This window comes from Sebastes umbrosus, chromosome 23, assembly GCF_015220745.1.
Source record: "Sebastes umbrosus isolate fSebUmb1 chromosome 23, fSebUmb1.pri, whole genome shotgun sequence".
In the NCBI taxonomy this organism is placed as follows: Eukaryota; Metazoa; Chordata; class Actinopteri; order Perciformes; family Sebastidae; genus Sebastes; species Sebastes umbrosus.
The window spans coordinates 16247073-16263842 of NC_051291.1; the positions used below are offsets into that span (position 1 = coordinate 16247073).

The 16770-nt window shown below is 40.8% G+C and overlaps 1 protein-coding gene across 3 annotated transcripts in view; it reads right to left on the bottom strand.

Moving 5' to 3' along the window:
* The window catches only part of LOC119482868 (putative homeodomain transcription factor 2), a 49340-nt gene extending 32828 nt beyond the window's left edge, over positions 1–16512 (bottom strand). For all 3 annotated transcript variants that reach the window (XM_037760767.1, XM_037760768.1, XM_037760766.1), the window contains exons 1-3: positions 16344–16512; positions 10609–10668; positions 700–779 (exon numbers count right to left, since the gene is read on the bottom strand). In XM_037760767.1, the coding sequence (XP_037616695.1) occupies positions 700–744 (45 nt within the window). In that variant the 5' untranslated portion in view covers positions 745–779; positions 10609–10668; positions 16344–16512. The remainder of the gene's footprint in view (positions 1–699; positions 780–10608; positions 10669–16343) is intronic.
* Between the last annotated feature and the right edge of the window lie 258 nt (positions 16513–16770).

Sequence of the window (16770 nt, forward strand, 5' to 3'; positions counted from 1 at the left end):
TTTAAGTCATGACAACTGAGCAACTGAAGAAAACTGTGAGACGCAGCTGCAAACTTCAGAAGAACCTTGCGAGTGGACTTTCTAGTTGAGTTTGTTTTTTCTTCAGGTCAAATATTTGACATATATTCTTTTTGTTTGAGTACTGTACCCTTTAGGCAAGCTGTGTTTGCGCCTGTATTTCTACTAGTGTTGTCACAATACTGGAATTTCCAACTTCAATACAATAACTTGAAAAATATCGACATTCGATACCGCAGGGGAAAATTGACACAATTTTAGATTTTTATTAAAAACATAATAGCAATGTGTGTCAACTCTACGCCATTTAAAGGATTTTTGGTTAAGATTTTATTTGTCAGAGGAGTCTCTCGCCTTTAGGCATTTCTCATATGTCAATACATATGTGAACATGTGTAAAGACACGTGTAGACAACTAGGCCCAACAACACTGACTGTCTGATGAAGGATTTTTCAGCAGACTGCTTATTAAATTCAGAATTACCAAACTGCGCCATCCAATGTGCAGCAAGGCTCTCTAGAGTGACACTTCATTTCCCAACACCTCAATGCGATGAGTTAAAATATTAAAGACAACATACGCTGCAAAAATGTAAAACAACTAGCACTGACAGTTTTCTTATTTTGTGACATGCAAAAACCAAGCCAGCGTGCAAATGCAAGAAGTGTACAGCGTCTTACCTTTTTCTGGTACCACACCACAGCATCTTTTACTTTGGAAGCCATTTACATTTCCCTTCTCCCGTCTAGGGCATCTTAGACTGAAAACACACAGCGACAGAGAGAGAGAGAAAGAGAGCAGTGTGAGTAATGAAGAGAGGGAGAGGAGGACTGAGGTCTATATACCTGGTAGGAAGGTGTGTCCAGACAACTGACTAAGGGGAAAGGGAGGGGAGGACACACACATTAACTACAGACACTCGTGTGTGACTTTGCCTTTCTTCCTAAATAAAGCAGAAACACACAATGTACATTTCTTCTTCTGATCTTTTTGCTCCTGAATAACACACACAAACATTAGTAATAAGCCTAGTCGATCTCACTAGTCGTCTCCCTTGATGCCCATCTTACAACATAAACAAACAGTCCTGGGGATGGTTATTACTCTGACAGTGGTGAGTAGAGCTGGTTGTTCCCACTAAATCATATTCTGACACACACACAAACACAGACACGCACAAATACGTTTTCCGGAAAAATTTTGGGAACGGCTGCTGGATATCTTCCAGTGGTTTGGGTGTGTGAGTGATTGGTTAGGAAGGAAAGGGTCATAAACACACACAGTACAAATAAATTTTTTAATTAAGGGATGATGTTGCTGAATGTTGCATTGAAACACGTAAACCACACACACACACACACACACACACACACACAAGCACACGTACACAAGTGCATGTTGAGTGCATGTATTTTATGGGTGTATATGTGAGAGTGTCTGTGCCTCTACTCAGCACCAACTCAGCACCCGGTTAGCTTAGCATACAGTAGCATAAAGACCGGAAACAGCTAGACTAGCTCTGTCCATTGGTATCAAAATCCACCTATCAGCACCCCTAAAGCTCACTTATACAGTATTAAATGTACAGTGTGTAAGATTTGGCAGCGTCTAGTGATGTGGTTGCAGATTGCAACCAACTGAGTACCCCTCCGCTCACTCCTCCCTTTCCAAGACTGCAGTAACGTGAGCCACCAAGTGCAAAACCATGGTAACGCCATTCGCGTCGCTCAGAGGCCATCCGTGTCGCTCAGAGGCCATCCGTACAATAATAACACTAGTTTAAGAGCGACAGAAGTCAGGCGGCAGTTGGCGGTACCACAGTTTTACACTCTGCGGCTCACATTACGGCAGTTTCACAACTGTGTCGGAGAACTACGGTGGCCTTCAGGTAACGTAAAAACGCAAAAGGCTCTCTCTAGAGCCAGTGTTTGGTTTGTCCGTTCTGGGCTACTGTAGAAACATGGTGGACTCCGTGAAGAAGACCCGCTCCCTATGTAGATATAAACGGTTCATTCTAAGCTAACGAAAAAAACACAACGATTCTTAGTTTCAGGTGATTACACACTAATGAAAACATAGTTATGAATATTATATTCCATTTCTGCCAATAGATCCCCTGAAATGTTGAACACTGTTTCTTTAACTTTCTCACTAAACTTTATTTATATCCACAAAGCATGGTATTCTGTAATTAATAACATATGTATAGCATCACACACAGACTTAAATCTCTGAATAAAAGGTGCTATATATATCTATCTATGTGTTCTGAGCAGCAGAGCTCAAGTATAACTGACAGACCCACAGAAATGTAGCAACACCTGTAAACTCATTTTTATCACCAGACCTCAGGTTATTTTATTTCATTATCAACATGTGACTATGGATGATATTCATGAGTAACCACCACCAAAATAAACCATATGTTGTATTACTATCAATTGATTGTCACTAGCTGGGTCACTGATGGGAGATTGCCAGCATGCGTCTATGACAGAGTGTACATTAAGCGTGCAGTGTGTCAGTGTTACAGTCAGAGTTTGATTACAGTAAGGCGTCTTTGAAACAGGATCTTCTGGTGATGGAGGTGATGTGAGCTTGTTTGTTGTGGTTTAAAAAAAAGGGAACCAGAGCAGACAGAGTTTTAACTGGAACCTGAGCTTCAACGGGTATTTGACACTGAGAACAACAAAGAAAGACTCATTTAGCTAATGTTACATTTTACTAGTGCTGGGACGATTCATCTCCTGACTCGATACTATCACGATACTTGGGTGCCAATTCGATATGTATTGCGATTTTTAAGTACTGCAATTCTTATATAGGTAAAAACGTTAAGAGTAGAAACCTCCTTAGGTCAGTGGATGTGAAAGAGGAAGGCGAGGAGAAGACGCGGTTAATGAGAAGAAAAAAATGGAGAATCCGCGGTTAGCCACTCTCCTTCCCCTCTTCCTTCCTCCTCTGTTTCTCTTCAGTCTCTTTGTGTTCCTTTGTTACATAAGTGCAAAGTGTTGTCCTGCTGTGTGAGTGGGAGTGATGGAGGGGCAGATAGATGGAGAGTGATGGAGGCCAGCGGCTGCAGGCCAGGCTGACTCAGGGCGGCAGCAGCTTTCCGTTTTCTCTGTGGCTTCATCGGTTGGCAGGAAATATTACTCAACCCCATGAAATATTGCAAAAATATGTTTTATTTTTTGAGGTGGAGCATTACTTAGAAGTTTGCCATTTCCCTTAGCATTTCAAACTTGACATTTGAACCCTTAAGAGTGAAGACATTCTGCTTTGCATGTGAAGGCTTGTTTGTGCTGTCAGCATCAGCCTGCAGGGTAGTCGATCCCTGACGCAAGTGTTTTCCAGTGAGTTCTGAGTCATACTTTCTTTCAAAAATATTTTTTATGCTTAGAAGTGCTGCTACTTTTATGATAGTTTTCATAAGAAAGCCATTGATGAGTCAAATTGTGTGGCCATCTGCAGTCTGTGACGCTGTGTGAGATCAGGACCGTTTAACAGCTCCACAGCTTATCTGCCAACAACCAAACCGCAACACTTGGTGTTTATATATGCGATAAAGTCGCCACCTCAAACAAATAGAAGAGTATTAGTGCGAGAGTGTGTCAAAGTCCTCGTGTTCAGAGCGAGTTTGAGCTCAGTGTGTCAAGAATGTGAGAATTTGAAGCTCAAAAGCAGCCAAGTGTGAACGATATCTACGTCAAGCACAGGCGTCTGTGGGTAGTATTAACTGAACACACACACACACACACACACACACACACACACACACACACACACACACACACACACACACACACACACACACACACACACACACACACACACACACACACACACACACACACACACACACACACACACACACACACACACACACACACACACACACACACACACACACACACACACACACACACACACACACAGGGCAAACCACCAGCTGACTAATGCACAAAAATGCAAAGAACCCTGGTACTTTACCCGTAAATGCTGCCTGCACGCTGCTCATAAGGCTGCAGAGGGTGTATGCATTTCTGCGTGCATGAGCGTGCATTTTTGCCCCAGAAGGCCAGAGACATTTTTAGCAACAGGAAGAAAGGCTCTTGCTTGCTGCGTTGTCTACAATTACAATCATCCCTCCTTCCCCCATCTTTCACTGCTGAACCACACTATTCCTCACATATCATACTCTCCCCCATACAAGCAAAGAAAGCATATTAGAACTCAAACTTAACGGTGAAAAAACTATGCAGGTTTGTCCTTTTTACGTGCAGCGGTTACACAAGTAAATGAGTTTACAGTGTCAATAATGGCCGTCATATTAAAACTTAAGTGGCGAGACTGAGATGGAGGTGATAGAGGCGGTGAAAGAAAAGGAAGGAGGAGGGTGTATGTAATGAGAAAACACCATGTGGAGGGTGAGAAAGCAAGAAAAGTATTCTATCCTGCTTCCTTCTGCTCACATAAACACAAGAGACAGAGGAAGAGTTTATTTCTCATTCACACATGAGAGTAACCCGCCCATCCGAAACTCACATTCACACGCTTTTTCTGGTGCTCTAACAGAGACTCAAACTATTCGGCTCTGCAACGAGAAGAAATTTAAATATTAATTTCCCGGGACAAGTGACTTGTTGTGTTGGCTCGCTTACATGCCAGAGGAGGAAAGCAGCTCGCACTCAAAAAGCCTAAATCTCCTAATTTTTAGGGAAGCATTAGATCAACAGAATAGTCCTTTGTTTAAGTGCTGCAGCTTATAATTAATTTCATTATTGAGTCCAAGATGTTCAAATTTCTTTATAAGAGGAAACAGGTGAACTGCTGGTCGGTGCTCTGCCCTTAATATTAAAAAATATTCAAGAAAAAAGGGTGGTCCAGTGTTTGAAAATAAAGCAAAGAAACCACCTCATGTTTTGATTTTTACATACAACTAATGTACTACTAATGAAACTGCGGTTGCAGCTTGGCATGGAGCCTTTTTAAGAGCATGATGTGTTGCGTGTCTCATCTGATATAGAGCTGCAACAATTAATCGATTAGCTGTCACTTATTAAATGTATCGCCAACTAAATTCTCTGATTCCAGCTTCTTAAATGTGGATATTTTCTGGTTTCTTTACTCCTCTATGACAGTAAACTGAATATCTTTGAGTTGTAGACAAAACAAGACATTTGAGGATGTCATCTTGGGCTTTGGGAAACACTGATCAACATTTTTCACCATTTTCTGAAATTTTATTGACCAAACAACTTATCTGTAAAATATTCAACAGATTAATCGACAATGAAAACAATCGTTAGCTGCAGCCCTAATATGATAAACCGTCCAAAAAGTGGGGAGCTGGAACCAGACAAAATTTGGCATTCATTTTCAGCCGATTAACTAATAATCCATTAATTCGACTTATGCTTTCAGAACTACTTTGTCTGCTCGTGTTCATATAAAAACATAATTTTAGGGGGAAGAAATTAAACGACAAAGAGGTGATCAGGAGCACAAAAACTATAGTTATACATTTTACTCTTGTGGGATTTCTGCAAATAATATAAGAGGTTTTCGGATAAGAACAACATCACTGTTAAATCCACAATAAAACAAAAGTGTTGGTGTCTAATTACTGTACAGCAACAACTGCTAACAACTGAACAAATGACAAGGTGTCAGATTGTGCAACCAAAAACATTAAGCATGACCAGAGAGAACATGAACAGACATTCATCCAGACAGACAAACCGACGGGAGCGACACCCCATCATTAGTGGAGTCGGACAATAAACAGCAATGTTTTCTGTTTTTAACTCTCAGACAGATTTAAGACTTCAAATCCTCCCCATGCAGATACAAAGATAAGAAAAATCAGGAAGATCCTCCCTGCTCAAAGCATCGAAATCCCCTCGTCATACCTCCGTGGGACGCCAACGCTGATTCACACACATTATCAGACAAAAACACACACATTGCCTAATACGACTTCACACACAGGATTAAACTGCTGGGTTATTATTTATGCTGGAAAAACACAACGAGAAGAAATAGGCTGGCTGGGTGAGTTCTTTCCCAAGACACTTTTTCCAAAACCACACATCCACAGTGTTCCCAAAATACTCTGTGGTTTGCTAAAGGGTATTTAGGGAACAGAGCCGAGACAACAGACGCACACACAGCTGGTTTCTTTTCGACGTCTATGAATCCTGTGACCAGAATATATACATAATGTCTAAGAAGTGAAGCTCCTAGATTCAAGGCTACATTTCTGACCTGGAATCATATATTTTAAAAGGTTGTAATATTCACCTTTCTCCAGGTCATTGTCATACCAGTAACTCTGCTAACAGCAAACGCGTGTCAACAAGAAAGCTCCGTTCACAAACGCACCTCCATTACAAAGCTCTCAAAGAATTCAACGAGCACACGCACGAGCACGAGCACACGCACGCACACACACACACACACACACACGCACACGCACACACAGTCTGCAGCCATCAGGCTCGCCAAGTCTGTATGACCAGTAGTCTGTCTGAACTGACCCATTTACAGAGAGAGAGGTCAACTAAGTGTGTATTATGAAGGCCACAGTTTGTATGAGGACTCTGTTTGACAAGTGTACATGCATGTGTGTCTTTGTGTGAGCAGGAAATAGTTGAGTGTAATTAGCCATACAGTACATACAGTCTCTTGGAGCCAGTGTATGAATGTTAATGGGAATGAGAAGGCGGAGTAAGACAAAAGAAAAGAAGAAGAGAGAGATACTAGGATGACAGTGTTTAACCATCTAAGGGTGTTTTTCAGTGAGGTTAAAGGAACAGTTCAGGTGTTTTGAAGTGGGGTTGTATGAGGTACTTATCCATAGTCAGTGTATTAAAAAATGTGCGATTAATCGTAATTAAATATGGACGATCATGCGAATAATCTTAAATTAAATATTTGAATCGATAGACAGCCGTAATATTAATTTAATTAACAATCGATCTTTACCTCTAGGGCCTACTAGGAATGCAATATGGACACAATCAATGTTATTGTGTTGCCATACATGATAGAGTGATACATTTTCTGAAAAGCAAATCTATTGAGAAACTATTTATAGATAAAATAACTAGACAATAAGGTATGTTTTGCCTCATTCGGCAAAGTAATTTGATAAATCAGCGCAATTCATCACGTTGATGCAAAAATCATGTAAAAATCCAAGATTACCATCAATCCAACCTGAGCGTTGATCGACGACATTGCATACAACAGCATTAATAGATTCAGAGATGTTAAAGGGAGAGGTATAAATTGTCATCTTGACCAATAATTGAAAAAAATAATCATCTTAAATTCTGAATCCAGGCACACAAAATCACCACAGCTAAATGAGTGTTGAGAGCGATGGTGTGGTATGTGTGTGTATGTGGAAGTCACATGTGTGTTTTAATAATGTTTCTCATGTGATTTATTGTAATTGGTTATGTAACATGCCACCCTTGCCAGACTTTTTAATTTGACACCTTACAGCTACTCTCTTTCACTCTCACACTCTTGCTCTCTGTCAGTTCTTAATGTCCCACATTAAATTCAAATGACTGGGTTGGTTCCCAATAACCGGTTACATTTTGCACTCAGTTCGAAGTTGTTAAAATACCTCATTTGTGGATGGCAAATATGTAATCCAACTGGCAAAGCCTGATATGTTTTAAATCTTAAACACTTTACAGGGTTTCCTGCAGCATTATATAGTTTTTATTAATTATATTAGGCTTATTAAGCTGGCTTATTAAACTGGCTTATTAAGCTCCAGGAAAAACAATTAGCGGTGCTTCAAAACTATTCAAACCATAATCTGCGAGATGAGCTGTGTCTGGATCTGTCTGATTGATCATATCGTACCTTCACTTCACAGTAACTAATCAGAGCAGCACCTTACAATGTTGGGTAAAAGGTAAAGATGAACACATACGAATGGAAAACAGATAAAGGGAGTCAGAGATTTGGCTCTAGGTTAGAGAGGTTACATGGCTGTAGGATTCCTGATTTGATAAAACGCTTTCAAACCACAAACCTAAAGACGACTTTTTCTCTCAAGCATCGACTTGCGTGACCTCTTGAGGCTTGATGGTCCCGATTATACCTTAAAAGTATGTCTATGGAAGCGTCTTGAGTTCAGCAGAGCAGAAGAGAAACACATTAAGGTCAGTCAGTGAAGTGTACGTTTCCTAAACCTTGTGATGTGTAACTGTGTACGCTCCTTCATCCCTCCATCGGCATCAGAGATTTTACAAGCTGGATTATCTTTAAAACGAGTCACGTTAAGTGTTAAATTTAGGGTGGTGGGAAGATTCATGTGACAGGCTTCGTTTTCCTTTCTATATGGAAGCCGGAGAGATAATCTGTGAGAATGTGTCACTATCTGCTGAAAGCCTGAGGTGGGCGACCTTAGAAAACTAACAGAAAATCATCACTGTGAGCTATAAGTCAGCCGCAACAAAACTGAAAAATAGAGGGCTTTCATTCAGTTGTGGAAAACGAATTTTTGTGCTTGATTACCCACGGATGCTGCTAAATTTGGCCTGAAAAAGACTGTGGCAGTCAGACAAGTTTAGATGGAAACTGTGGAAAACTCCTCGGGCACTGATCTTTATCAGAGCTGACCACAGAGCTGTTTTCACATGGACAAATGACAGAGTAGGGCTTCTTTTTAAACAGCGAGACAAAATCAATGGGACAGCAGAAAATAGAGAGCATATATAGAGAAGATTCCTCTGGCTTATCAGTGTAATGTCTCTCTGGGATGTCTAATGAAAACACAAGAGGAGACCTCCTCCATGAGTCTGGTAACTCGTGATGTGTAACAGGAGCCGCTCCCTCTCTCTCTGGGTGCTCTATATTTCATGATGGGTGCAGGTTACATCTCTGAGCTGGGCCGAGGGGGGGGCCAGGCACGCGTGTGTGTGCGTTTGTTTGCATGCCAACAGGAAATATGACGCTGCTCAATCGACGGTGAAGGGTCGAAGGTGTCAGGGGGATTCTGAGAGTGAGTGTTTGTGTGAAGCAGAGGGGTGGAGGGAGATGGGGATCATGGTTTCCATCATGTAGGGTGAATCCCTGACAATCTCAAGTGACACCAAATGACACTACACTTGACCTATACAGGGCTTGATCTTATAGCAACACATGCACACACTGCAGTTAGATAATTAGTTATTTACTGTCATGCACATGTAACTGCCCCAGGCCCCAAGCCCCATAAGACATCAAAAATACTGTTGTTGACAATAACATAACTTCTTAACATATAATATTATTACATTGCACACAAAGTACTTTTTCTCTACAAAATAAAGCTGGGCAGACGCTGTACATTTCATTTCAATCTTGTACGTTGTGTTAACTCTCACACTACATATTTTAATCAGGCTTTCCATACGGTACAGAACCTGCGACTTATATGCTCACAAAGTACAAGATAATCGCATCCTCAACAATGGTGATAAAAAGAGAAAGGTAGTGTTACTTTTGCTTTTCTTTCATCATAGAATTGCACATAGGAGAAAAAGAAAAATATGCAGATGTCTGTTCTGCAAGTTCAGTTTTAAATCACAGCCTCGGTCAAGACAGAAATTTTAGGCGCACAACATGTAAAATGCTTCTCCAATAATATTAAGACAAGCTCACTACAGTTTATAACAATGTTTTGACAGTCATCATGACAAAAATCTGACTGTGGAAGTTCTCAAAAGACAGACGACCAACATTTTTAACAGGCCAGAAATCCACCCGATCAGCAAGATCATTGATCGCTCAAGGAATTAATCAGGTGTCTTGACACCTCTAAAACTGAACTTCAAACATAAAGAGCAATTTGCACTGGGCATCATGAATATTACACTGCAACCTGTTCTGGGAAATCCTAATCCAGGGATGTCCATGCAAAATGTCTCAGTTAAAGATCTTTCTAGTGAGCCGCTGTGCAGGCTTCAGACTAATCCAAAGTCAAATCATCATCTTGTATTGATTTATTTATTTAACATTTTGAGCTTTTGTCGCATTTCTGGACACACTGATAACATGCAGTAGGAACATGGGGAAACTGTGTGTGTGTGCATTTGTTGGATAGGAAACCAGTAACGACAGACGAACTGAAATAACTGAATCGTATCAACACACACACACACACAGACTAAAAAAAGCCCTGCATGCTCTTGTGCTCTCCTCAGAGGGGAAGTATGGCCCTTTTCACATTCTCTTATTTTTCCATAATGAACAATACTCATGAACTACTATATGTGTGTGTATGTGTGTGTGTGTAGACAGCTGACACCCTCACAGCAACAGAACAGGGGTTGTTGAAGCATGTGGTGCTCAAACAAAAACAGATTATCTGGAGTTGGGTGGGGGGTAAATGTAGTGAACACACACACACACACACACACACACACACACACACACACACACACACACACACACACACACACACACACACACACACACACACACACACACACACACACACACACACACACACACACACACACACACACACACACACACACACACACACACACCTCACCTCACCTCACCTCACCTCACCTCACCTCTTGTTGGGCTGTGTAGCTGACTTGCGCTTCGTCCTCACAGCCAAATTAGGACAGGAGCTGGACATGTGGAAATAAGAGAGAGAGAGAGAGAGAGAGAGACGGTCAGGATTGTCTGGCCTGCTTTGAGATTCAAAGCAACAACAGCCGTGTGTGTGTGTGTGTGTGTGTGTGTGTGTGTGTGTGTGTGTGTGTGTGTGTGTGTGTGTGTGTGTCTCAGGTTCACTGATGAAGCCAGTCATCCAGGAAAGAGACACTTCATTTATTCACTCAGACTAATAACTACATCTAAATCCTGTTTGAAAAAGGGTTTCCAGTTTGTAATTGAGCGTTGGCTGGCGTCCACGTGATGACGCTGCACAGTGAGGCTTAAAAGCAGCATGTCTCCTGCTGAGCTTCAAACACACACACACACACAGGTCGCCTCTAGACACAGTATGAATTCTCAGAAACAATAATGAATAACATCAGGCAGCGAAGAATTCCTTTCTAACAATGCAGCTCTTGTGGAAAGTCAAGAAACCGACCACCATCATCACTATCATCATCATCTCCCTCTCATCCCCAAACATGTTATCATCAATTATCCTTCAGATTTCCTGATAATGACAGGCTATCAAGGCAGGTAACGTCAGCTGTATGTCTCCTGAAGTTATTCCTCAAGACTCAGCATGACCCTGACCCCGGGGGATTTCACACAATTAACAAAAGACAATCACATTTCCATATAAATGCATCTTTCCTCAGGCATTAAAATCAGCTTGTGAATCACATGGAAACTGTCCTTTTCTTTGGAAAGTCATAATAAAGTGAGAGTTGACAAATACAAACTGAAAAGCCCCTGCCATCAGCTAAATTAAAGGATGACTAGTACTGTATCATAACCACAAGGATTCACGCGACCAACGACCTCCTAAAGTCTTGTGAAAGAAAGAGGGCGAATGGTACTCAACAAAACACAAGTGCAACAAGGCCGAGGGCTTGCCATTCCTGATGTAGGTTTGCGGAAGATTTTGTTGTTGGTTTCACTGAATCCAACATTCCCCTTTGACAAAATCTACAGTAATAGAGTTTCTCTCAGTTGTATGCTGGTGGTTCATAGCACCTCAAAAGGGTAAGGACTAGATATCTAGTGGAAGACTGCAATGAAAAGGTCAAAAGTACAGTAATGCAGTAGTGCAATGGTATTATATCCAATTTGATCATGTGGAGCAATTGTTCACAAAAAGTAGATGGATATGGTGCAGTTTAAAAAAATAAAGATAAAGCTTTACGTGTGATAAAAAATAGAAACGTTGAAACTGAACGAGGAAAAAAACACACCCGCTGATTTGGGCATTTTTTACTCTAATCTCTGCCCTATTAATTCAAACATTAAACGCTAGGGATGGAGAAAAGAAATGTATTCACCTCTGTATCACGATTATTTTTTTTACGATTTTGAAATAGATTTTTTGCTGCCAGAATCGACATTTGCTTCGTTCGAGTCTATGCGGAGGTAGAAGGAAGTTAACGTTTTTATTGTTGTTGACCGAGTAAAGTGACACCATTACGTTCCCGTCGGTCAATCAAAACAAACCGCAGTTTGCCGCAACGAGGAAGTACAAATTGATTAGTTGAATGGTGAGAAATGACGATCGGTGTTTCCCAAAAGCCCGAGATGACTTCCTCCAATGACTTGAAAATATTCACATTCAAGAAGCTGGAATGACTCAAGCCGAATATCAAAATGGTTTGCGATTAATTTAATAGTTGACAACTAAATCGATTAATCTTTGCAGCTCAAGTCCAGTGACCTCATGTAATACGTCTTCTGTGGTTGCGTCACATCTAAAAGGTTGAATTGTATTTGTGTCTGTACCTACAGTAAGTCTACAAACATGTGTATCAATATGCCTTTTTCAAAGCATACATTTTGGCTTGTCAAAGCGGGAAAAGTCTCGATGTAAGCGATGACACTGAGCCAGCATGCAAAACAGCAGGACCCTGAAGCAGCTAAATAGAATTCAGCCATTCATTTTATTATTTACACCTGTGACATGTCAAAATGTCTTCTGTGAAAAAGGCCTTTGTCCAGGTGATAAAACAAACTATTGGTACTGGTTTCAACAAACCATATTGGAGCATTTCTGTATTTAACAGGTACTGGTAGCATTCCGTCTGTAACGCTTGATTTCATAGATTTAACCTGAGCAGCGATAGCTCATCCTAACAAAACACTTCCCACGTTATCATTAACTCAACCCGTCAGTCTACTGCAGTACAGCCGAGCTCGTAACGTGGCACTTCTCTAGCGACTGCAAAGCCACTTGACCTTTCTCTGTGACCTCTCTCTCAATACTGCTATGGCTATAATACTTCTATGAATTATATTGCCGCGCTGCAGGTCATTCTGCAGCTGTAACATAAGGTGGTATGGCAGACGGTCCAGTGTTGTGATGTAACTACATTGCAGCTGGTGATGTAACCAGCTCTGCGGGCAGATTCAAGCTGCACAATAGAGCATCGTCCAAGAGACAGACAGAGAGAGAGAGAGAAGAAATACAAAGGAACAGACAATAGACAGCAGTCTGTGTCTGTTGATGCTAGAATTACACACACACACACACACACTGAGCTGACCTCCAGTTCATGAACACTGCAGAGCTGGTTGATGCGCAGCTATGTTGATTGAAGTACTACTGACCTAACTGACAAACAATCAACGTCTCAAAGGCTGTTTAGTCCAATCCACAACGTGTATGTACGTGCAGCTGCGTGTTAGGATCGTCCTGGGAATCCCAGGTCTGTAAGACGCCCGATGGATGTAACACAACGTCGGTCTTGTCAACATGCTATACGCAGCAGCAGTGATTTCATCGTTCATCTCCAATCTATCTACAAGTAACAAACACGGAACCTGTTTGCAAACTTTTGCTCCTGCAACCACAGCTTCCTGATGCTCAAGGGCACCTCGTGGCGTCTTTCCTGACTGAAAACTGTCGCTAATATCTCACGTGTTATTATAATTATCTCTGAATAAAAGCAGCACCAAGTTGCCTGAGAGGTAAAAGTAATGATTTCACAAAGCAAACAGCCTAAATCTAATTAGAGGTTTGCTTCATCGTTACATAACCGTGATATTTTAAGTGTTTTTGATTTTTAGAAAGGGTGAACTACGTCCTCCACATTACACCGTGCTGCCATGCATGCCTGACCTGCATACCTGACTGACTACAGGTGAAACATACAAACATATTAAGTCATTGGCTACAATCCAAGCACAGTCTAGTATAACAACTGATGACAGGAAATGATACTGCAGATGGTTATTTAGGATTTAATAGATCTGTTCTGCTTTTCCAGCCTGCACGGACATATTCTGATTTACAAGAACTCTATATTTTGTGTAAAAAATTGAAGGTTTACAGAAAAAAATATATATACATAAATATATATAAAGATTTATATATTTACATATTTTATATGACTGTCTTGGTTGTATTGTATGTTATTATGGATTCGTATGCAGGACTATGCCAGAGTCGAGAGGAAGGTTAATTTAGGGGTCAGATTATGATTGCAGTGGAAAATCTGGGTGAGTGATGACGGCATTAGTCGGACACTGGAACAAACAGGCTGGCTGGATGGCAAATCATGTTGGATAATCAGATGACCTGCCAAACTGTGAGCCTGACCGCCTGCTGAAGCCTGCGACAGTTTCCCCTCACTGGGACACAAGATAGTAGGGGTGGGAAAACAAAAATAGATTCATTTATGTATCGCAATTATATTTTATTTTTTTAAATCAATTTTTAATGCCAGAATTTCCTTCATTTGAGTATAAGCGGAGGTAGAAAGAAGTTACTGCTTTGATCATTGTAGTCTGAGTAACGTGACGCCATATCTGTTTCAAAAGCCAAAACAACGTTGCAGTGACGTCGTGGTCAAATCAGCCAACGCTACAATTGTAGAGCACCCATATTCTGACATTTATGTTAAATGCATTCAAACGGCCCCGATGGAGCTGACCATGGATGTATGAAGAGAACGGAGCTGACGGGGAGAGCTAGCAATGGACTTGGCAAAGTTAGAGGAAGTATACACGTGTGACTACGTCCGGTTTTCAAAATAAGGTGTTAACAAAACGGTACTGTATATACAAAATACATACAGTTTATGTAAATAAGATTAATTGGATTATATTCACCAGAAGTATAAAACATGTTATTACAAGGCTTTGTCGAATACTCAATTCTGATTGGTCAATCACGCCCTGTTCTATTGTCTGTTATTTCTTGATAGCAGACCGTTGCTATGTATAGCAGACCGTTGCTATGGCCGCAGTTCTGATGTCGGACTCTGGCGGACCGTTTTTGTGTCAAATTATTGATTTCTTAAGTAAGCAGCCGTGTAATAAGCGGGATAATGTACAGCTAGCAGGTCATTGTTGTGAAAGAAACTCCTGCAGCATCGCCCTAAAGAAAATACCACTACTTTGTGAGGGAGGGAAATGTCTATTCCTTGATTTTGGGGTTGCTGGAACAAATTTTCATAAATAATGCCTGCGAATTACTGATATATTTGACTTCCGGACATCTCTGACGACATACAGACACAAAATCAAGCAATTTTTATTGTATTAATTTAAAGATTTTCCAAACTAAAATTCCCTAGATGTGTACGATTCAACTTTTTCTCACGGTCTAGTGTTAAAAACATGAACAAAAAAAAATCGCAATAAATCGTAATATCGAATCACAATACATATCGAGTCGGCACCCAAGTATCGTGATAGTATCGAATCGGGAGATAGGTGTATCGTCCCATCACTACAAGATGGGTAGAGAAAACCAACACTGGTTATAGAATAGATGTTGCATCAGTTTTATTTTGTGGCGTCTGAAACTTTAATGTATGTTTAAATGCTGCTGTCTTGGCCAGGTCTCTCTTGCAAAAGAGATTCTTAATCTCAATGAGTACTACCTGGTTGAATAAAGGTTGAATAAAAAAATAAATAAAACAAGAGTAGAGTACAGTAGAAGTGGTGTGACATGAGTACAGCATGAGAGAGTAGGATAAAATCTAATGGAGTAGGGTAGAATTTAATACTAATAATTGACATATAATCAACCACCAACTATCTAAATAATTTTTAAGGTAATGTTTTCAGTAAAAATGCCAGAATTCATGTTGTTCCAGCCTCTGAAATGTCCAGATTTGTTGTTTTTTCAGGCACCTTCCAGCCATGCAATGTTATGCACAGTTTAAGGATAGTGACAGATTTGTACCAGATGATCTGTAATCTTAAAAATTATATTAATTATCTTTATGATTTAGACTATAGGTGCATCCATCTCCACTGTAGGGGAAACCCTGCATGGAAACAATGGTTAGCTGCAGCTCTAACACAGTTTAAGTGGAGGTTAAGTGAGGCTAAATATGTTGGTTTAAAGCACAAGTAAATTACAGTTGTGAGTAACGTTAGCAACACAGCACGGCGTTAATGTTGCAGTGTGTTTCCTCTCCTGAAAAGGACATGCAGCTAATCTTGTAGCTAGCCTCCGTGCAGATGTATTTTCAGACAGTCTTCATGGTTCAGTTCACAGACTGCCCTCCTCCTCCTCCTCCTGCTAGCTGCTAGCTCATATCATGCTAACTACATATTAAGCTAGCGTTGAGCTACCGGAGGGCACAAAGAGCCACACAGCTGAGCCTCATTATCATCAGTGCTCTCCAAACGTAACAAGTCTTACCTCTTTGACGGCGACAACAGCTCCGAGTCTTCGCACACAGACACAAACTGTGCTTTCTAAACTGTACTGTACTAAGATAGTAAGCGTTGACTTGTGTCTGTAGGAGGATGCACATCAGTGTCTGCTCACCGCTGTGTGAAGCTCTCTGCCTCTCTCTGTAACAATACAACTACAGCCCGCTACCCCGTAAACACCCGTGTTAACGCGCACATCACATTTGTAAGCCAATAACCGTTGCCAACGGTTAGTGAAGAGAAGAGAAGAGCGTGCTAACATGTCACTTAAATTAACAAATTAACTAACAAAACAGCAAAATGTCGCAATTTTATGTAGTGGCACGATAAATAGCGTATAAATACACCAATTTGATAGAAATAGAAAAGAACGTTACTTACCTCTAGTGGACGTTAGAATCCACTACAGGAAA